The sequence below is a fragment of the Hyperolius riggenbachi genome, chromosome 9, assembly GCF_040937935.1.
Source record: "Hyperolius riggenbachi isolate aHypRig1 chromosome 9, aHypRig1.pri, whole genome shotgun sequence".
NCBI lineage: Eukaryota > Metazoa > Chordata > Amphibia > Anura > Hyperoliidae > Hyperolius > Hyperolius riggenbachi.
Genome location: NC_090654.1, coordinates 225109455 through 225133548, shown reverse-complemented (window position 1 = coordinate 225133548; position 24094 = coordinate 225109455). Strand labels below are relative to the sequence as shown.

The 24094-nt window shown below is 43.0% G+C and overlaps 1 protein-coding gene across 12 annotated transcripts in view; it reads right to left on the bottom strand.

The window, feature by feature from the left end:
* The window catches only part of SMOC1 (SPARC related modular calcium binding 1), a 418437-nt gene that overhangs the window by 231151 nt on the left and 163192 nt on the right, over nt 1-24094 (bottom strand). For all 12 annotated transcript variants that reach the window (XM_068254051.1, XM_068254050.1, XM_068254055.1 and 9 more), the window contains one exon: nt 16010-16122. In XM_068254051.1, coding sequence (XP_068110152.1) covers nt 16010-16122 — 113 coding nt within the window. The remainder of the gene's footprint in view (nt 1-16009; nt 16123-24094) is intronic.

The window sequence follows — 24094 nt, the reverse complement described above, 5'->3', positions numbered from 1 at the left end:
CCCCAAAAAGCCTAATTGGTGGTGAAATAAACAAGATATAGATCATTTCATTGTGATTAAGCTATTAGCAAATGGAAGGGATGAGCACTGAAAAGTGAAAATCGCTCTTGTCCGTTAGGGTAAAAAACACTTTGGGGTGAAGTGGTTAAACAAAAAACAAGGCTTTATTCATTAGTATAATAAGATTACAAGGCATTCAATAGTACAGAATACGTGTATGTGTATATATATTTGAAAACTACCGAGTATTTGTAGAGATCTGCAATTATAACTGCGTTATTACACACTTTTGCAAATGCTCCATTGGTTTCAAATGTATATCAAAAAGTTGTATAATCAGCTGATGGCTCCCCTTTGTTTATGGCACAGTCCTATTTCCAAAGCTTATTGGTTATGTCTCACTCTTTGATCATGATCAGCCAATCTAACCTGATAAATTGGTCATGTGCTCCTTCCAGGAGAAATAATAGGAGAATCGATCATCTCCGCTGCATGTGTCTGAACCATAAGCAGTTTTCCTATAGCTGAATAATATTACACAAGATTGGATTGCACTTCCAAAAGCATAAAACTCAGCGTTTACATAAATGCTTTTAACTTTGGACAGTCTTTCTATATTCACAGTTGCCAAAGTTATGACTGATGGAAGAGTTAGAACAATATGTCCAGGACAGAATCATCAGTCATCTGAATCAGGCTGGAGGCTGCTGTGACAATGCAGGCGCTGCCAAATTAGCCACTAGTAGGGAGTGAAGTTAGAGTGGAGGCAACAGGCGCCGTTATCCAAGCAGCTTGGAAGAAACCTGAGCTCATGTTCATCGCCTTCACTGGCAGCTGAGCCTGGAATAATTGCCACCAGAGACTATTATCTAACCTCTGACCACATAGTCAGCTTTAATACTAATAAAGCCGAGCAGAAAACTGTAATTTACAGTGTAGAAACATTATACCAAAACTTCAAAAAATAGCTCTGTTATTGATGAAAATTATTAAATCTCTTTAAAAAACAGGAGCTGGTAAAATGTTTCGATTGAAAGGAAACATATACTGCTAGTAATGTGGGAGCCGCCCACTTTTTCCCTTTTTGCTACTTTTTTACAAAATGCTCCATATCTGGCTGTCTGGCTGGTCCGTCTGAATCACTGATTAAGAAAAAGTATGCAAGCTAGATGTACAATATGTCATTTTTCCTTTTTTTAACCTTTTCAAGTTACATTTAACTCAAATTAAATTTTTGCTTTTAAACAGTAACTACTTAAAGACCGAGGTGATTAAAATCTACGCCCTGTTTTGGTAGTTACCTGACTGGCAGGGCATAGATTTCAATCACCGCCGCAGCGTGTATCCGCCATTCGCGTCGCTCCCGCCGATCTCGCCGCTTATTCCCCACTGCGTCCCGTCGCAGCTCTCTTGCTCTGCCTATCTCTGTGATGGCAGAGCCCTGTGAGCCAGTCAGGAGTGGATTTCATTGGCTCCTGGCCGTGTCTATCAATGTAAGCAACTCCCATAGACTTACATTGATAGACACGGTCAGGAGCCCATGAAAGCGGCTCCTGACCGGCTCACATGACTCTGCCGTCATAGAGACGGTAAAGTCTATGTCCTGAGGATCCCGGCGTGCAGCAGTGATGGAGTTTGCGGTGGGTATATACGGCGATTCGTCGGGATTCAGTCATTATTGTACCAGCGGTCTCTGGTCCTTAAGGGGGCAGAGACCACTGGTACTTAAGTGGTTAAGGCCCTGTTCACAGTGATCAGTTGCATTGCAGAATAACTCACTACCCATACAACACTATAGGGCTGTTTACATCTCTGTGTTGTAACTAATTGCGTTAAAGCAGACCTGAACTCAGAACTTCCTCTCTGCTCTAAAAGATACGCAACAGCATAATAACCTCTAAAGAAAAACATTTCTTTGTTACAGAGGATACAAATCCTACAATAAATCTGCAATGTTTCTACTTCCTGCTTTCATGGAAGCAGACATATGATTTGATGTAACTTGAATTAAGGTCTATTTCCAGTCTTTATTCACACACATTATAACGTGAGCATTATGCAATGGACCACTGTGAACCTAGCCTTGTCATAGAAAAAAAAAACCAAAACAAATATCAAATACTATAAGACTAGTCTGATGTCATTTAATTACATATTTACACCTTACTGAAGTTAACTGATATTGCTAACGGACAAATTAACAGACAGACTTGTAATTAGGTTATTAGTTAGCAAACAGAGGAGAGAAATTTCTCTGCTTCCCCCTGGATACAGTAGTAACTTTTCTGCCTTGTTTATACAGTACACTTCCAACACAATCCAACAACTCTGGCCAGCAATGGCAATCTTATTAATTAGCAGTTACATTAAGTGAAAAGTCTGAGTGTTAACCCTTCCAATCCTTTGGAAATCAGTCAAAAGGTTTTAGCTATTAATGTTATGCTGTGCTTAATGCTTTAGACCATAGATGAAATTTACATCACTCTCAGGTTCACCTTGAACACCTGTCAATTTAAGCCAAACCAAAGAAACCTAAATATTGCTGAAATTCGGTTTTCTGCATTCAGGTGTGTATTTAAAGGACCACTGTCGCAAAAATCTTAAAAATTTAAAATATACAAATAAGAAGTATGTTTCTTCCAGAGTAGAATGAGCTATAAATTACTTTTCTCCTATGTTGCTGTCACTTACAGTAGGTAGTAGAAATCTGGCATTACCAACAGATTTTGGACTAGCCCATCTTCTCATGGAGGTTCTCAGGGTTTTCTTTATTTTTAAAAGCACTTAGTGAATGTCAGTTGCTCTGTCCATCTGCCAAAGAAGTGTGCAGCGAGCAGGGAGGCTGGCAAGCATCAGTGTATAGATCTTTTTCAGGGAATCTCTTTATAAAGAATAAAGGCTATGCTGAGAATCCCCCATGAAGAGATGGATTAATCCGAAACATGTCGGTAATGTCAGATTTCTACTACCTACTGTAAGTGACAGCAACATAGGAGAACGTAATGTATGGCTCATTTCACTCTGGAAGAAATGCACTTCTATTTGTATGTGTTTTCAATTTTAAGATTTTCGCGACAGTTAGTCCATTTTCATCCATTGACATCTGCATTCCAGTTTTTTTATTTTTTTTAACCACTTCCGCCGCCCAGACGTGAAGCTCACGTCCGGGCGGCTGCTCTGCTGTGCACCTGTGCGCGATCACAGGCGCGCCCCCGTGTCCCCGCTGTGTCCTCCGGTAGCCGTGGGATCAGTGAAAGGGAACATGGTTTCCCGATCACCGATCCCTGTCCCCCGCAGAAAAACCAAAGCGCTTATCCGTGAAGCTTCGGCTCTTCTGCCCGGAAAAATCTCAGCATCGCCCTTGTACTTCCGCTTAGAGTGAAGTACAAGGATGGAAAATGAAAATGAAGGTGGCCATCTTGTCTCCAAATAGTAAAACTACATCTACACATTTTTTACATTACACTTAAACATAAACAACATTAAAAACTAACTGTTTATGTCCCACACCAAAATGTTCCCCAAATAAAATTTTTAATGAAAAAAAAAAATTACAATTAAAAAAAAAAAAAAACATAAATAGTTACCTAAAGGTCTGAACTTTTTAAATATGTATTTGAAGGGGGTATACTACGAACATTTTTTAAATTATAAGCTTGTAAATAGTGATGGGCGCAAGACAATATAAGGGGGAGAGTTCAATCGTTGGAACAAGCAATGCTCTTGGCCAAAGCGCAATATGTTAGAACGTCCTCTTGTTCATATTGGCAACACTGGCAAGACATAATGAGACAGTGGAGATTAGAACTAGTCTCTATGACTAAAAATTCACTACTCCACCAGTCCCAGAGGATTTTTGAGTTTGGGGAAAATAACAGTAAGACTTTAGCATGGCTTTCCAAAGACTTTGAGGGTAGTGCGGCTGTCCCCGCTATAATGGATGCACATGGCATTGTATTAACAGACCCTGAAGACGTTAACAATACTTTTATCCAATATTACCAAGCTTTATACTCCTCAAGAGCCCATTATACTACTTACGAACTCCTAGAATATTTAGGTACTGTAGATACTTCTGCCCTATCCCAAATAGATAGGAATCTTCTTGATCAAGATATTACGGTAGAGGAGGTACAAAATTCTATAGCAGGTCTCAAACCACATAAATCTCCGGGACCCGACGGGCTCCCCTCAGAATTCTACCATGCGTACAGCGGTATACTAGCCCCTAAACTGACTAATATTTTTAATAACATTTTCCAGGGCGAGTCTCTCCCTACCTCCTTCTCTGATGCAATAATAATAATACTACTAAAACTGGGAAAGGACCCCTATCAATGTGGCTCCTACAGACCAATCTCACTTCTAAATGTAGATGCTAAGATATTGGCAAAAATACTTGCTAATCGGCTACAACCGATTATTACCTCCCTTATCCACTGTGACCAATCTGGGTTCATGCCACATAAAGGAACGGACATCAATATACGTCGACTATATACTAACATTTGTATCCCAGATACTACCTCTGGACGTAGGGTAGTGGCTTCTCTTGACACCGAAAAAGCCTTTGATTCTATGGAGTGGCCCTACCTTTGGCACTTATTAGAGCAATATGGCTTTGGCCCTAAATTTATATCGTTAATCAGGGCCCTTTACTCTTCACCCGCAGCACGTATAAAAACAGGAGATGTAATTTCCAGCCCATTCAGGCTCCACAGAGGCACTCGACAGGGATGCCCTCTGTCGACATATTTATTTGCCCTGGCTATAGAACCAATGGCCATACTGATCAGAGAGTCTGAGAGACTATCGGGTATACAAGTCGCTCCAATGAGGAACGGATTTCGTTGTATGCTGACGATACTCTCTTGTATCTTGGTGACCCAGATTCTTCCTTAGTGGAAGCACTGGAGATAATAAGGGTCTTTGGGATATACTCAGGTCTACGAATTAACCGTGAAAAATCAGTAATGATGCAGATAGATGAATTTCCCATAAATACCTCCAACTCACCTCTTACATGGGTAAAGACATTTAAATATCTCGGGGTAAATATTACTGCCTCGGCAGCCGACTTCTTTGAACTGAATGTTCTTCCTATTTTGCAAAGTTTCAAACGGAAAATTGGTGTGTGGAAGGGCCTCCCACTCTCCCTAATTGGCCGTATTAATTTATTCAAAATGATCTTTCTTCCCAAATTCCTATATATCTTTCGTCAAGCACCCGTTATAATCACAAAAAAGTTTTTTCGCACTCTTAAGTCCCTTATAATTATGTTTATATGGCATGACCAACCCCCTAGGATAGCATTATCTACACTCCAATTACCGAGTAATCATGGCGGGCTAGCCCTTCCAAACTTATACTTATATTACTGTGCTGCAGTATTGGTATCCGTTCGTTGGTGGTTTGCGCAAGACACATATAACCCGGCGGTCACAGTGGAAGCTGCCAGATTAGGATCATATGAGAGACTCACCCTGTTAGTGTTTAGAGGATCAAGCAATGATGCAAGAGTTACAACCCCAATGAAGACAACAACTAAAGTCTGGCAGGACATGATCAAGCTGAGCGGCGGGAATAAAACACTGTCGCCACACTCTCCACTTTGGGATAACCCCAACCTTTCACACTTTGAAGACATACCTGATCCCTTGCTTTGGGCTCAGTATGGCATTAAAGCAATACATCATATAGTAGAGGATGGGAAACTCCTGTCATTTAATCAACTTAAACAGCTCTACTCCCTTAAAAATAATATGTTTTTCCATTATCTCCAGGTCAGTCATGCCTTTCGCTCACAATTTCCCGGAGGCAGAATACTCAACCTAGGTTCATGCCACTTAGAAACTACACTAATGACGCGAATCATAGATAAAACACTATCCACATTATATTATGAGCTACTGCATACTGAAACTAAAGGGTGGGATAGATGTAAAAGTAAGTGGAACGAGGATATTGCGGGAATCGATAGCCAAGACTGGGAGGATATCTTGGAAGACTTTATCAAGCTCCCGATATGTTCTAGAGATAGACTGATTCAAGTTAAGTTCCTGCATAGGACTTACATGACCCCAGTACGGTTGAACAGCATTTCCCGTGAAAACAGTGCTACTTGCCCTAAATGCAACCAACAAGACGGTACCTTTTTTCATGTATTTTGGCAATGCCATGTCATCGCTACGTTTTGGACCGAAGTTTTTCAGATAATTAATGCTATTTTAACCGTTCAAGTTGTTCTTGATCCTAAGTTGGCGCTCCTGGGGATACTGGGCGAAACCTCCGTCAATAAGCATGCTCAGTATCTAATTCAACTACTTACCTTCTATGGCCGCAAAGAAATACTAAGAGTATGGAAGGGTGCTGGGGGCCCCTCGATTAATCATTGGAAAAAAACAGTGAACCAATCTTTGACATTATATAAACTGACCTATTTAAGTAGAAATTGTCCAAATAAATTTGAAAAAATTTGGTCTCCATGGATTGGTAATCCAGATATTACCTCTGACACTCCTTCCTAAGCTAAAGGTATAATCTTTAATATTAATAACTTTGATCTGGGTATAGTACCTGATGGTGTGGTGCTGGGGGGCGGGGGTGGAGGCGACCTAACTAACCTGTTCTTCCCTTCCTCTGTTTATTTTCTTTTTCTCTTCTCTCTCTTTTTAAGCTATATACCCTGCATTAATACAGAAGTATAATTTGATGTACTATAATTAAGTTAGGACGACGTATCTAATGCTCCTGAAACAATTTGGGCTCCCTGGACGCTATGGACAATTCTTAAAAGAATATCTAGGAAGGAGCCACTATGTACTAGAGTATCCTGTACTATGATTTATGATATTGTTGACCTCTGATTGTATATAAGCTTAATTCTGTCCTGTTGTGGCCTCATGGCAATGTTTTGTTGTATTAAAATCAATAAAATGATTTGTTAAAAAAAAAAAATAGTGATGGGCGCAAAACGGAAACAATGCACCTTTATTTCCAAATAAAATATTAGCGCCATACATTGTGATAGGGACAAAATTTAAATGGTATAATAACCGAGACATACGGGCAAATAAAATACATAGGTTTTAATTATGGTAGCATGGATTATTTTAAAGCTATAATGGCCGAAAACTGAGAAATAATGACTTTTTTCCATTTTTTTCTTATTAATCCTGTTAAAACGCATTTACAGTAAAGTGGGTCTTAGCAAAATGTATCACCCACAGAAAGCCCAATTAGTGGCGGAAAAAACAAGATATAGATCAATAAATTGTAATAAGTAGTGATAAAGTTATTAGCGAATGAATGGGAGGTGAAAATTGTTTCGATGCATAAGGGGAAAAATCCCCGCGGGCTGAAACGGTTTTAACAGGTACCTGGAAACATATGGAAAGCTTATGAACACTGTTGGAAAATGGATGGAAATGGCCATCAACAGAAAACCTCCAGCATTTCTTTCAAGGACTTCACTAACCCTAACATTGAGACTTAGTAGTCCAAACTGAAGGTAAACTGAACTAAGGGAAAGTCAATCAAAATGACTAGGCAGGCTTTCATAAGTCATTCTTTATGCACTTCATGTCAGGACTGCGGCCAATAGAAAATACCTCGGCGTGCGACGTACACAATATTCTTAACCTCTTGAGGACCGTGGGCTTAAACCCCCCTAGTGACCAGGTCATTTTGTTCTAAATTGGCCACTGCAGCTTTAAGGCCAAGCTGCAGGACCGCACAACACAGCACACAAATGATTTCCCCCCTCCTTTTGTCCCCACCAACAGAGCTCTCTATTGGTGGGGTCTGATCGCCCCTGCAGTGTTTGTTTTTTTAAATATAAATATTTATGTTATTTTTTTTTTTATTAAATTCGTGTATCTTTTAAAAATATTTTATTCCCTCCATCCCTCCCACCCCCCAGGCAGCCAATAACGGCGATCGGCTGTCATAGGCTTCAGCCTATGAGAGTCGATCGCTCTCTCGTTCTCCAGGGGGACAGCCATGTCACACGGCTGTCCCCAGTACAGCGCTGCTGCAGATCGCAGCACTGTACAATACAATTAAGCAGCGGTTTCGCCGTTACAGTCTCCAGAGCCGCTCGGAGACTGAAGGCGGAGCTACGCTCCGCCCACCAAGCAGGAAATGCGCGCGCATCCTGCGCGCGATCTCCTGCAAAGGCAAGCCCCAGGACTTTCCGCCAATCGGCGTTAGGCGGTCCTGGGGCTGCCGCCACGACCACACCTACCGGCGTGTAGCCGTCGGCAAGTGGTTAAATGGATAAACACCAGATCTGCAGGGAACGTATGTGTACAATATAGCCATTCTGCATAATTCTGATTAAATTATACAAGCTATAGGCCCAAATGTATCCATATATGAAATATAAATTCATTACTCTAATTACTTTAGTGGATTTGATCCTAGAACTGACAATAATAACACTTGTTTACACTCAAATTAACTTTCTTAAAACATATTATGGCTCAAGTAAAATAAAAATACTTTTTTTTTAAATGTACTATACCCCAGATTAAAAGTCTGTGACGTCAGGCTTCATAATAGCTTAGCTGGGCTTACTCTTGAAACAACTACACAATGGACATTATTCCTACATCACCTACGTTTGTTTATTATGTTACCACTGAAATAATATTTTATCATTACAATTTCAATCAATCAGGTGTCAGTACATTCTGATGACTCCTGAAACAAATAAATGTACCCGACTCCACAACTTTGACTCTATGACTAATTCCAACTTAACAGCACTGCTCCAAAGTAGTAATGGGCACAAGTTTCACATAATCTTGCTAGTTCTCAATTGCGATGCAAAATCCACATGACAAATTTTGGGGGGAAAAAATCGTAATTCATTTCATTTGTAAATGTAATTAGGAACATCCTTTTCGTGCAATTTCGTCTTGACTTTAGCGGTTATTAGCATACATTGTCACCAAAATTGCTACAGTGTCTCTTTAACTACTTGGACCGCTTCACGCCGATTGGCGTGAATGGCCGTCTATGGGGATAGCAGGAGATCGCGCGCAGGCTGTGCGCGCATCTCCTGCTTGGGTCGCGGACCTCCGCCCTGCCTTCGGTGGGAGACTGTTAGACGGCGGTTTTGCCGTCTAATTACTTTGTACAGCGCTGCGATCTGCAGCAGCGCTGTACTGGGGACAGCCATGTGACACGGCTGTCCCCCTGGCCCACAGGAGAGCGATCGGCTGTCATAGGCTTATGCCTATGACAGCCAATCGCATGATTGGCTGGCTGGGGGGAGGGAGGGAGGGAAGGGAATGGGGAAAAAAAATAGTAACATTTATTTAAAAATAAATGAAATAAATATTGATAAAAAAAAAAGTAAACAATGTGGGGGCGATCAAAGCCCACCAGAGCTCTGTTGGTGGGGGGAAAAGGAGGGGGGAATCACTTGTGTGCTGTGTTGTGCAGCCCTGCAGCTTTACCTTAAAGCTGCAGTGGCCCAATTAAGTAAAAATGGCCTGGTCACTAGGGGGTGTTTAACACCGCAGTCCTCAAGTGGTTAAAGACCTTGTAGTTTTTGAGAAAATCGATTTTAAAAATGCAAAAGAAAATGGTTTTTAAACTCTGAAAAATGACAATTTAAAAACCATTTTTTCTTTGTATTTTAAAATTGATTTTCTCAAAAACTACAAAGTGTGTTAGAATTTTTTTTTAACTTATTCTTACTAGTCTCCTTAACATACTGTACATAGCAATTTTGGTGACAAATAGTGATGAGCATGAATTTCGCATAATTGTAATTTCACATTGTAATTCGCAATTACGATGCAAAATAGTAATGCAAGATTAAGTCGGAACAAGATTACGCAAAATTATGAATGGATTACGTAAAAATCAATTGAACGTCCAAATCGTAATTACATATAACATTAATTGTGAAAAATGATGCAAAAATTTCACGTAATCGTAATTAGCAGGTTGCAATCATTACTAGTGACAATAATATGTATGGGGGGGCTTTGCTATTAACTGCTAAAATCAGCATAAAATTACCCAGAAATTACCCAAAATTACGAATGGATCACATGAAATCAATTAAATCTCCAAATTATAATTACGCATAGCTGTGTAATAGCGAAATTTTGTGTAATTGTAGTTGGCAGATTACGGTCATCACTATTCCAAAGTGGTCAAATACTCAAATGACAACTATGTCTGATAAAGCCTATATTGCAAGGATATCATGAAGCCATTTTCTCAGCCTGGGGCTTATCTTTTACACTTTTGCAAACTTCCTCAAGTTGATACTTTTTAGTTCACACATTTTAACTACTTAACCCGAAGGGTTTTTCCCCTTAAAAAAAACAGAGCAATTTTCACCTGTCAGCACGCCTTCCATTAATTCGCCTATAACTTTTTTACTATTTATCACAATGAAACAATCTATATCTTGTTTTTTTCGCCACCAATTAGGCTTTCTTTGGGGGTTACTTTTCACTAAGAATTATTTTATTCTAAATGTGTTTTAACAGGAAAAATTAAAAAAAAATGCCACAAATTCATGATTTCTCAGTTTTTGGCCACTATAGTTTTAAAATAATACATGCTACCATAATTAAAATACACACATTTGATTTGCCCATTTGTTCTGGTTACTGCAACGTTTAAAAATTTTCCCTAGTACAATGTATGGTGCCAATATTTTATATGGAAATAAAGGTGCATTTTTTCAGTTTTGCGTCCTTCCCTAATTACAACCCCATAATTTATAAAGTAACAGTAATAAACCCTCTTGACATACATATTAAAAAAAAGTTCAGTCCCTAAGGTAACTTTTTATGTTTTTTTTTATTCTAATTTTTTTTTACGAATTTTTTTGGGAGGAAATTATGGGGGAGTGTGGAAGGTAAGGGGTCAATTTTAAAAGTAAAAATAGGTCTTTTTATTTGAAAAACTGTTTTGGGATGTAATTTTACCATTTGACCACAAGATGTCCTCACGCATAACTTCCCAGAGGAAGCAATGCGTGGATGTGTAAGTATCAGCTTTTATGAATGGCGGTGCTGTCTCTTAGACAGCGGCAGTCATTCATATGGGGACTTAGATCAATGAAAGGGAACTGTGTTCCCATTCATTGATCTCCTAGCTAACTATTAATGGCGGTAACGTTTACGGGAGCGCAGGGGGGGGGGGCAAGCAGGAAAGAACTTAGTAGCTACATCCCTGCACAGAGTTATGGCATTTTGAAGGGACGTAGTTACTCGTCCCGGGGGAGGGGAATTGTTTAAAGTGTACCCGAGGCGACATGTGACATCAACATTTGCATGTACAGTGCAAAACATATTATTAACCAGGCTGTTTTTCTTTTTTTTTATTTTGCTGCCTGAATGAGTACATTTTCATGCATGGAAGTGACAGCTTCTCACTTGTCAGTACCTTGTCAGGGAATATAGTAAACATCACTGATGAGCAAATTATAGCCATAGAGTTTTTCCTGGCAGAATACAACTTCTGAGGGCAGGGGAGAGATAGAAAGGGCTATTGAGCAGAGACTATAAAACACTCAATCTACTTTGTAAATGTTTAAATATAATATAAATCCATGTGATATCTAAACAAAAAGGTATTTTTTGAAATAGGAGGACAGATCCAACTGTTTATATCATTAGTTTATTTTGACCTCTGGTTCACTTTAAGGCAAAAGACACACCCCCACCACACCTACAGCCACACCTCAAACAAACTTCCTGTCTGGCACATTATGAAGAATTAAGGCGCACAATACATGTTTTAAATATTCAAATTACCCTGGCCTGTTCTTCTGTCACTAATCTTATTTTCAAGATTAGAAACACAATCATTTACAAACTAAACATATCATTTTTCACAATATTACCACTTTTTTTTTAAATTAGGCGAATATATTTAATTTGATAGCTCAGCACAAAAACTTAAAAAAAGGAAGAAAAACGATACTAGCTTTAATGGGGAGGGGGCTTACACGTGAGTCAATCACTTTTTCCTAGTTTCTGAGGGAAAAGTGGGTGCATCGGCTTATACACTGGTCGGCTTATATCCGAGTATATACAGTAGTTAGTGAACGATGGACCTGAGAACGGGGGAGATTGGGAGAGAAGAATCAATGCGCTTTCTATTGTGCTTTCTATTTTTTTATTTTTTTTTATACAATTTGAAAATGACAATCATTTTTTAGATTGATTGCAACATATGACAACTCTGTGTATCACACGTTTGTGTTCAATTTTTCACCAATTATGTGAAAAAATATTGAACACTGTCATTTGAGAGTTAGTGTAAGGCAGCGCTGTCCAACTGGCGGCCCGCATCCGGCACGCCAGGCCTCCTGCTGCGGCCCGCTCTTCTCCCTGAGATGCAGGCATGGCTTGCGGTATGGGCGCCATGCCTGCTCCCTCATATAGTGCCCTCTCCTGTGTCCCCGCTGGCGCTGCCTCACAGCTCAGACCTCACAGATCGCAGCGACTGAAGCAAGCAGAGTGCACATGGTACGTCACATGCGAAAGTGGCATAATTAATCACTTCCGCATGTGAAGTTCAGCTGCGCGGGTGCCATGTGCACTCTGCTTGCTTCTGTCACCGTGATCTGTGAGGTCGCGCCAGCGGGGACACAGGAGAGGGCATTGGCGGGCAGCGCTCAGATTCTCCCCCCCCCCCCCTCCACGAGTGACAGCAGCTCTGCCCACAGCCCCCCACACGAGTGACAACAGCTATGCCCGCACCCCCCCCCCCCGTGAGTGACAGCAGTTCTGCCCGCACCCCTCCGCCCCCCGTGAGTGACATCAGCTATGCACCCACCCCATCCCCCCTCCCGCGAGTGACAGCCGCTCTGACCGCACCCCCCCTCCGCGAGTGACAGCAGCTATGCATGCACCCCGCCACCCCCCTGCGAGTGGCAGCGGCTTTGCCCGCAACACCCCCCCCCCCCCCTCGACTGACAGCAGCTTTGCCCGCATAATCCCCCCACCACCACCCCCGCAAGTGACAGCAGCTATGCATGCACCCCCCCCCCCCGGAAGCGACAGCAGCTATGCCCGAAACCCCTAACACCCCCGCGAGTGACAGCAGTTCTGCCCGTACCCCTCCGCCCCCCCGCGAGTGACAGCAGCTCTGCCTGCAACCAACCCCCCCCTGCCCCCCCCCCCCCCGCGACTAACAGCAACTAACAGCAACTATGCCCGCACATCACGCTCCCCCCCCCCCCCCCCCCCTGCAAGTGACAGCAGCTATGCCCGCATAACAAAATTGATAAAAAATCCCAATCGCTGGCGTTTGTGATTTGTGATTGTGATCGCTAGTGAAAAAGAGCTCTCACACATACCCTCACACAATAATTCAATGTAAAAGGAGAATCTAATATATGAAATAGACTCTTTAAATGCAAAGTGGGATATATTTCAAGCCTTTATTTGTTAGAATTTTGGTGATTATGGCTTACAGCTTATGAAAACCCCCAAATCAAAATCTCGGACTATTAGAATATTGTGAAAAGGTTCAATATTCTAGACTCAAAGTGTCAGACTCTAATCAGCTAATCAATCCAAACCACCTTCAAAGGGTTCCTATTTCATATATTTTTTTTATAAAATAATAATTAAAAAAAAGGATTTTTTTGAAGCATAGAAATGAAAAGTAACATCCATCTCTATACACCATCCTATTTCATATATTAGTTTGACCTTTTAAGTTGAATTACTGAAATAAATGAACTTTTGCACAATATTCTTGTAATGCTTGGGGGTTATACTTTGACCCCCCCAGAGCAACAAGGCTGGTAGCTGAATAATGGAAGAGGCTACACAGGCTGGCCAGAGCAACTGCAGCTCTGGGCTTCCAATATCGCTACAAATAAAACATAATGGCAGCGCAGTGTGATGTTGCGCTGCCTTAGCGATTGCAAGCATTCAGACAGGTACAAGACAGGACTAGAGATTGGAGCGTAACTAGTAGCAACCGCAGCTCACAGTCATGTCCACAGAAGAAGAGCAAGCAGGCTAACAACAGTCACCAGCAAGCATCCACCCAGGCAAGACTAGAAGATAGAACGTAACTAATAGCAACTGCAGCCTATAGTTACGTTCCCAGAAACTAGAGTAGCAGGAATACTATCAGTCACCAACGTGGTGATGGCAGAATCCAAGCTATCTGGATAATGGACTTCACTGACCCACCGCGGATGCAGCGAACGTCCATCAAGCATGGAACTAGGCAATACACAAAAATATAAAAATAACAAACGGCTCAACTAACGGATAAATATATATTAGCAAGACTGCATATATATTTATTAAGAAACTAGCTAAAGCCCAAGTAATAAGGTCGCATAGAACTACAATAACAGAACTATACAGAGTAACAAGATGCCCAGCAGACCAGCGTACTGACCGCTATGACGGGCAGGGTCTAAAATGGGAGGCAGACTTTTATGTGGACCTCAGCCAATGAGTGCAGGCATGCAAACTCCCACACAGTTCAATGGTAATCACTCAATCCTGAGTTATGCTTCGTACACACTTGCGATAACTATCGTTTGCAAAGAACGATAGTTACCAGACGAACGATATTGGAAAGATTGGTATGCAACGATGGGATGCAGCGATCATTATACATATTTTAATGATAGTTCTCGCAGAAAAGAACGATCAGAAGGAAATGTTGCGTACATATTTATATAAAATAAAAAAAAAACCACTGACATGGAGTTACAATAGATACAAATATATGATTGTTAACTTGAAAACAAAGTTTAATTGAAATGAGCAATGTAACAATCTTTACAGCCGCGCTACAAACGAAGTACTGAAGCTGGGCAGAATTCACCGCAGGCGCATTGGCCCTTGTAACGATCGTTCTCTGCCGATGTCTGTACACACTATAGTTTTGTAACGATTGTCGGTAGATATGATCCGTCAGGTTGGATATTTCCATCTTCCCGATGTCGTTCTTTTGTCGTTCGTGTTAATGATCGTTGGGTAAAGTTCTTTCCCCGATTGTCGGCGGAATGATCGTTAATGAGCTGTTTCAAACGACCATAGTCGCCAGTGTGTACGCAGCATAAGTCTGATTACCATTTGCTAGCTGGCTGTGAATGCAAAGGACTCCCATAAGAAATACATGCAATATTATGCAACAACATGCATGCAGGAAATCCAGGGCTATCCGGCCGCAGCTCAGCTGCAACAAGCAATTGGTGGAATGATGACAGCATCCTGAGCTGCCCAGAACTGCAGAGTGATTGCAAATGACAATGAGAATTATTGTGAATGCACAACCAAATGCAAGCAGATAAGCCAGAACTGTCCGTTTGCAGCTCCACTGCAACGGACAGAACACGCTACAGGAGGGATCCTGACAATTCTAATTTTTCGAGTTTCACCCCTAGATTTGTGTGGTCGTCAATATGGTTTTTAGCTACTTTATTGTGCTATGCTGTAATGCTGTCTGCTTTTATTTCAATCCTGCGAAGAACCCCTACTCCGATAGGGAGCTCCTGCTACAGTATGTTTAATATAGATACTGTCTGTCTCTCCGTACTGTTATTTTACAGCTAATCGTTATGAACCATATACTGTACATTATACATTGTATTGACTACTATTCATTTGTTGATCTCTTTAGTGAAACTTTAGAAACATAAGAGAGCTGATATTATGAGAGAAGCAGCACTTAATACCAAGCTGAGAACTCTTTGTTAAAGATGAGCCGTTGCTTCTAGCAGATACAAAAGCCAGTCAGGTGGTATCTCAAGTGAGTGGCTGTATTTAGAACATCTGCGATACATAATGAAGCAAATTACTCTTCTATACTAAACATCTCTGCTGCTTAATATTTTGAATTCTCTTTTAAATAAGCCCAATGTTTTATGACAAGTTCATTTGTTTTTTGAGTGCCACAATTTTAGAATTTACCATCCCTAAGAGAAGTGTTGACTAGCGCCCCAGGTTCAGATGTATAATGCAGTAAGGTCCACATAACGTCATTATTTACTCACTTGAGTGAAGGATCCATCCTCATTGCATTCTGGGACAAAGATGGCTTCCTGAGGCTTTTTTGCTTGTTCCAGGGCTTGAGCTCTCTCCAGGCGACACTTACTCTGGCCAGCATCTGGGAAGTAGATAGCAGCAGCTGATTGATCCTTGTAATTTTATTGTGTGGCCACAACATGTTGGAACATACACCACTATATTCCCTATTCAATCACTGCTATATTATATGTGTGAAAATGGAGAAAATGCCTTGGTTCAGACAGAACTGTTAGAACATAGCTAAAGAAGGTAAAGGCACAAGCCATCAGGGCAGGTTCTCTCATGAAGCAAGGTGAAACATTTGCATCAGGCACAGATATTGCAGGGCAAAGATATTACAGGGGTAGCATGTTTGTACTGTGTGTTTACACTAACAGTATGCAGTCATATAAAAGGGGAAGTGAGAGGAGAGTGAGGTGAAGAGGTAATCATTGGGGAAAAGCAACTCGTTGTGCTGTGTGAGGAGTCTGACAGTGAGTGAGGAAGGGGATGCAGGAGAGCAGCAGTGTTTCATTTGACGTGCACAGCAGAAGGGAGGAGATGGCACTGCTGTCCTGACTGAGAGGGAATGGAAGTGCTCTTGTATAGAGCTGTATAGGGCACTTGTATAGAAGCTGCCATCTTAACAAAAAAACATGCTACTTTAAAGCGGATCCGGGATGAAAAACTAACTAGTAACTTATCTATATATCGTATCTAAAGTTTAGATAGTTTACACAGCAAATCTAGCTGCAAACAGCTTCAATAGAATATGATTATTTCTTTCTGTGATACAATGACAGCAGCCATGTTGTTTGTAAACATTACACACAGGCAGGCTTATCTGCATCTTCAGCACTCAGCCTGTGAAAAAAACCTAATCCCCCTCCTCCTCCCTCCTCCCCTCTGCCTCTGAAATCTCTGGCTAGTAATACCTCCCCCTCCTCCTGTTCAGACTGAGCTCCCATGAGCCCTTGCTACTGTCTGAAAATTGTGGGCGAGGCTTGTTTAGTTTATTGGGAATTAGAGTATTAAAACAAAAACAAAAAAGTATTTGACTTGAGGAATGCCCTATAAACAATAGGAAAGGAACACAATTATGCAATGAGTAAAAGTTCATCTCGGATCCACTTTAAAGTGGGATAGAACTCTAGCATCACAGTCAGAGACGCATGGCATAGTACCAGACCTGTTTTTGTATATGCTCCATCTTATTGCCTGAGGAAGCGGGTCACTCCCGCGAAACGCATTGTATTTTACTTGAGTATGTAAATAAATTGTTTTGCTGAAAATTGATTGGCATTTTCTTGTGTCTGACCGGAGGAGTTAAGTCCACCACTACCTCCTCACTTTTAAAATGAGACTAAAGCGAACAAAAATTGCTATTTTTACCTTCTGGTTCGCTTCAGTAGTCTCATTAGATGTAAACCACCACATCCCCGAAAACGAGGGCTTTAGATCCCCCAAATCCCTGGGGGGCAATCCGGCTGACGCTTCCTGAAGAGCTTTCAGCTGCAGCTCCTCCTCTACTGATGTCAATCTCCACGGATCGCCGCCTCTCCCCGCCCCTCTCAGTCTTCCTTCACAGAGAGGGGCGGGGGAGAGCCGAAGATCTGCACGGCGATTGACGTCAGGAGAGGCAGAGCTACAGCAGAAAGCTCTGCCTCTCAGGGCAACACAATCCACGACCAAGATGGTTGTGGATGTTTGCCCCGGGATTTGGGGGGTCTAAAGCCCTCGTTTTGCGGCGGTTTACATCTAATGAGACTACTGAAGCAAACTAGCAGGTAAAAATAGCAATTTGTGTTCGCTTCAGAGTCTCTTTAAATGTTTTAGACGTTTTAAATCTTTTTATCTTCTGGCGCCTCTGTATCCATACTACATTATACATATCCACCCTTGGTGGAGGCGTGTTACCCCTTTTTTCCTTAATCTGCAGAGAGCGACTTCTTAATCCTGAGTGGGGACAGGTCTAATCTCCCCACCTGCTTTTACAGTGGTTGCCTATGCGGTAACCCTGATTTGTGAGTATATTGCACATACTCTTTCCACACACCTTCATTTACCAGTGCATACTACACTATATTGGGCTCTTAGTGTCCCTCTTTTTGTTTCTTTTGCATTTTCTTGCATGGCTGCTGTATTTACATATTAAAATCGATCTAGTGATAATTTCTCGATCGATAAAATAAGCCATAGTTACTTTTCGCCTATGTTTCTGTCACTTACAGTATGCAGTAGAAATCTGACATAATGACAAGTTTTGGACTAGTCCAGCTCTTCATAGGGGATTCTCAGCAAGGCTTTTATTCTTTATAAAGATATTCCCGAAAAAGGATTTAAACAATGATGCTGGCCGGCTTCCCTACTCCCTACACAGTTTTTTGGCAGTTGGACAGAGCAATGGCCATTCACTATGTGCTTTTGAAAATAAATATATCCCTGAGAATCCCCTATAAAGAGATGGACTAGTCCAAAACCTGTCACTTCTGTCAGATTTCTACAACCTACTGTAAGTGACAGCAACATAGGAGAGAAGTAATTTATGGCTCATTTTACTCTGGAAAAAATGTACTTCTTATTTGTATAAGTTTGTACATATTTTTAATTTTACAGTTTTTCGCTGTAGTGCCCCTTTAAATGTAAATAATCTTTTAGAGCAAAGAAGAAATGCTGAATGTTATACCACTTTAATGACTGGAATGCTGATCATCTGATGCTCTCCAACTAGAAGTGTAACAAGTATCAGAAAAGTCAGGTGAGAGTCCAAATACCTGATCCATTAATCACATGTAAAAGATTTACAAATTATTATTTGTAATATTTACAATTATTAATACAGCCAGGAAACTAGCATTTTTGGAAGAAGAAGAAGATGGCGGCTCCTATAGCCTCTGAAATGATAAGTGTACATAGAGATTTACAAAATTGTACCACATAATGTGAAACAGAACCAAGAAACATCACTGTGATGTGAAATAATTAGACTGTGCAAATGGCTTCAAGGAAACCTGTAAAAAAAACAAAAATTAGCTACTAACATCTTTAGAGGGAAGCCTCTGGGCAACATAAACTGTACATCTACTACTAGCTTATACCCTGCATGAGGAAAGTACTGCATATTTGTCAATGTATGTTTTTACACCCTCTCCCTTCTGGATCTCATACATTCCCAACTTTCTTGTCTCTCTTTGTTCCATGTTGCGTTTCTCTCTCCTCTGTCCTGACCCCACCCTCTTCTCTGTCTAGTTCCTTCTCTCTTCTCCCTTCAAACGCTCTCTTTCTTCTCTGTCATCCCTTTCTCTCCCCATCTCCCCTCTCCCTCATCCATCATGCCCCTTAGCGTTTTCTACACCCTTTCTCTTATTTCTCTCTCCCTTTTCTTGCGTCCACCCTTAAACCTCTCTTCTTTATGTCTCCTAACTCCTCTGTTTAGCCTGTGTCTCTTTTCTCCATCTGACTTACCTTTTTTCTCCCAAGCAACCCCTCTCTCTCCTCTGCCTCACCCTTCCCTCTCCTCTGTCCAGCCCTTCTTTTTTCTCCCTCTTGCCCTTCCAACTGATGGGAAACATTTGTAGGAAGGTACACCGCTCACCACACCACCACACCAGCCAGGAGCAAGACCGAGCATAGCCAGGCTAAACAGAGGAAGGGAAGGTCCGCTCAACCGGATGATAAAAGTCCAATCTTTATTCAAAAAACATCAGTACTGGACAAAATACATATCAACTCACACGTATCCGAGTATGTACTTGCTCCTTAGTCATAGCTTTGACTATGACTAAGGAGTGAGTATGTGTCTGATACGTGTAAGCTGGTATGCCTTTGTCCAGTACTGATGGTTTTTTTAATAAAGATCAGAGTTTTATTATCCAATTGAGCGGACTTTCCCTTCCTCTGTGATGAAAACCATTATCAGGATATTGAAGCACTGGAAATGTCCTGCCAGCAACATTTTGTCTACACAGAGGGGCAGGGCCATATTTTACAGTAAAGCCAGTGTGAACAAACCCTTTATCTCCTTTACCACAGACTCTCTCGCCTTTCTCTTTCTGTCGACTCTTCCTCCCCAACCTTTACTCCTTTAGTTTCTCCCACCCTTTAGTAATCATTTATTAAGATTATCTATGTACATTATCACAGTACCTATGTTTCCCTAGCACACCTGGCCTATATTTCTTAAAGAGAGACTGTAACGTGGAAATGAAATCACCACCAGTGTGAAGCTGATGGCAGGTTTGTCAGGGAAAAACCCAGTCTTAGGCCTAGTGCACACCAAAAACCGCTAGCAGATCCGCATATAAAGCGTTTTGCTAGCGTTTTGCGGTTTTGTGTAGCTTTTTTTGTGTAGCAGATTACAGATATTGTTACAGTAAAGCTGTTACTGAACAGCTACTGTAACAAAAACGCCTTGAAAACCACTCTGATCTGGCGTTTTATCAAGCATTTTGCGTTTTTCCTATACTTAACATTGGAGGCAGAAACGCCTTCGAAATCCAAAAAATGCTGCAGCCCGGGAGTATGCGTTTCTGCAAAACGCCTACCGCTCTGGTGTGCACCAGCTCATTGAAATACATTACCCAAGCGTTTCCACATCCGCAAGCGGATCTAAAAATGCTACCAAAACCGCTCGGTGTGCACTAGGCCTGAGCGCGGAAAAATTCCTGCTGCAAATAGAAATCCATCTGAAAAGATGAGCCTCCTCCCACGGTGGGGCCTAATTAAGATTCGACCTACTGATGCACAGCCTTGTGGGTAATGACACTACATGCAGCTCAAGGCAGGGCTTTTGCGGCGCTGAAGATTGGCATGGTTATAGCAGTAATGCTATGTCGCATCCCACACACGGGTAATTTAGGAATTACTTCTCCCTCAGAGTTGCTACGACACCCCCCAAAAAAAAATTTGTGCGGAAGCAGGGTGAGCCATTATTTGGCTCACTCTGCAGCAAAATGACCAGGCGGCGTATTGCCATGTACGTCATGCAGCCCATTCCTCTCTACCCTCATAGTGTGTATGAGCTATGAGTGCAGAGATAGCAAGCCTTTAATATCAATAGCATAATATAATACTGGATACATGGGAGAATCAGACACAGAATCGGCATTCAACCTAGTGGGGAGCAGAGAAATAACAGCAGCAGCAGCACAGGATCAGACACAGCACCGACAGAGCAGCCTAGTGGGGAGCAGAGAAATAGCAGCAGCACAGGATCAGACACAGCACTGACATAGCAGCCTAGTGGGTAGCAGAGAAATAACAGCAGCAGCACAGGATCAGACACAGCACTGACATGGCAGCCTAGTGGGGAGCAGAGAAATAGCAGCAGCACAGGATCAGACACAGCACCGACAGAGCAGCCTAGTGGGGAGCAGAGAAATAACAGCAGCACAGGATCAGACACAGCACCGACAGAGCAGCCTAGTGGGGAGCAGAGAAATAGCAGCAGCACAGGATCAGACACAGCACCGACAGAGCAGCCTAGTGGGGAGCAGAGAAATAGCAGCAGCACAGGATCAGACACAGCACTGACATGGCAGCCTAGTGGGGAGCAGAGAAATAACAGCAGCAGCACAGGATCAGACACAGCACTGACATGGCAGCCTAGTGGGTAGCAGAGAAATAGCAGCAGCACAGGATCAGACACAGCATTGACATGGCAGCCTAGTGGGTAGCAGAGAAATAACAGCAGCAGCACAGGATCAGACACAGCATTGACATGGCAGCCTAGTGGGGAGCAGAGAAATAGCAGCAGCACAGGATCAGACACAGCACCGACAGAGCAGCCTAGTGGGGAGCAGAGAAATAACAGCAGCAGCAGCACAGGATCAGACACAGCACTGACATGGCAGCCTAGTGGGGAGCAGAGAAATAGCAGCAGCACAGGATCAGACACAGCATTGACATGGCAGCCTAGTGGGGAGCAGAGAAATAGCAGCAGCACAGGATCAGACACAGCATTGACATGGCAGCCTAGTGGGTAGCAGAGAAATAACAGCAGCAGCACAGGATCAGACACAGCACTGACATGGCAGCCTAGTGGGTAGCAGAGAAATAGCAGCAGCACAGGATCAGACACAGCATTGACATGGCAGCCTAGTGGGTAGCAGAGAAATAGCAGCAGCACAGGATCAGAGACAGCATTGACATGGCAGCCTAGTGGGTAGCAGAGAAATAACAGCAGCAGCACAGGATCAGACACAGCATTGACATGGCAGCCTAGTGGGGAGCAGAGAAATAGCAGCAGCACAGGATCAGACACAGCACCGACAGAGCAGCCTAGTGGGGAGCAGAGAAATAGCAGCAGCACAGGATCAGACACAGCATTGACATGGCAGCCTAGTGGGGAGCAGAGAAATAGCAGCAGCACAGGATCAGACACAGCACTGACATAGCAGCCTAGTGGGGAGCAGAGAAATAGCAGCAGCACAGGATCAGACACAGCACTGACAGAGCAGCCTAGTGGGGAGCAGAGAAATAGCAGCAGCACAGGATCAGACACAGCATTGACATGGCAGCCTAGTGGGTAGCAGAGAAATAACAGCAGCAGCACAGGATCAGACACAGCACTGACATGGCAGCCTAGTGGGGAGCAGAGAAATAGCAGCAGCACAGGATCAGACACAGCACCGACAGAGCAGCCTAGTGGGGAGCAGAGAAATAGCAGCAGCACAGGATCAGACACAGCACCGACAGAGCAGCCTAGTGGGGAGCAGAGAAATAACAGCAGCAGCAGCACAGGATCAGACACAGCACCGACAGAGCAGCCTAGTGGGGAGCAGAGAAATAGCAGCAGCAGCAGCACAGGATCAGACACAGCACCGACAGAGCAGCCTAGTGGGGAGCAGAGAAATAGCAACAGCACAGGATCAGACACAGCACTGACATAGCAGCCTAGTGGGTAGCAGAGAAATAACAGCAGCAGCAGCACAGGATCAGACACAGCACTGACATGGCAGCCTAGTGGGTAGCAGAGAAATAACAGCAGCAGCACAGGATCAGACACAGCATTGACATGGCAGCCTAGTGGGGAGCAGAGAAATAGCAGCAGCACAGGATCAGACACAGCACCGACAGAGCAGCCTAGTGGGGAGCAGAGAAATAGCAGCAGCACAGGATCAGACACAGCACCGACAGAGCAGCCTAGTGGGGAGCAGAGAAATAACAGCAGCACAGGATCAGACACAGCATTGACATGGCAGCCTAGTGGGGAGCAGAGAAATAGCAGCAGCACAGGATCAGACACAGCATTGACATGGCAGCCTAGTGGGTAGCAGAGAAATAGCAGCAGCACAGGATCAGACACAGCACCGACAGAGCAGCCTAGTGGGGAGCAGAGAAATAGCAGCAGCACAGGATCAGACACAGCACCGACAGAGCAGCCTAGTGGGGAGCAGAGAAATAACAGCAGCACAGGATCAGACACAGCATTGACATGGCAGCCTAGTGGGGAGCAGAGAAATAGCAGCAGCACAGGATCAGACACAGCATTGACATGGCAGCCTAGTGGGGAGCAGAGAAATAGCAGCAGCACAGGATCAGACACAGCACCGACAGAGCAGCCTAGTGGGGAGCAGAGAAATAGCAGCAGCACAGGATCAGACACAGCACCGACAGAGCAGCCTAGTGGGGAGCAGAGAAATAACAGCAGCACAGGATCAGACACAGCATTGACATGGCAGCCTAGTGGGGAGCAGAGAAATAGCAGCAGCACAGGATCAGACACAGCATTGACATGGCAGCCTAGTGGGTAGCAGAGAAATAGCAGCAGCACAGGATCAGACACAGCACCGACAGAGCAGCCTAGTGGGGAGCAGAGAAATAGCAGCAGCACAGGATCAGACACAGCACCGACAGAGCAGCCTAGTGGGGAGCAGAGAAATAACAGCAGCACAGGATCAGACACAGCACTGACATGGCAGCCTAGTGGGGAGCAGAGAAATAGCAGCAGCACAGGATCAGACACAGCATTGACATGGCAGCCTAGTGGGGAGCAGAGAAATAGCAGCAGCACAGGATCAGACACAGCACTGACATAGCAGCCTAGTGGGTAGCAGAGAAATAGCAGCAGC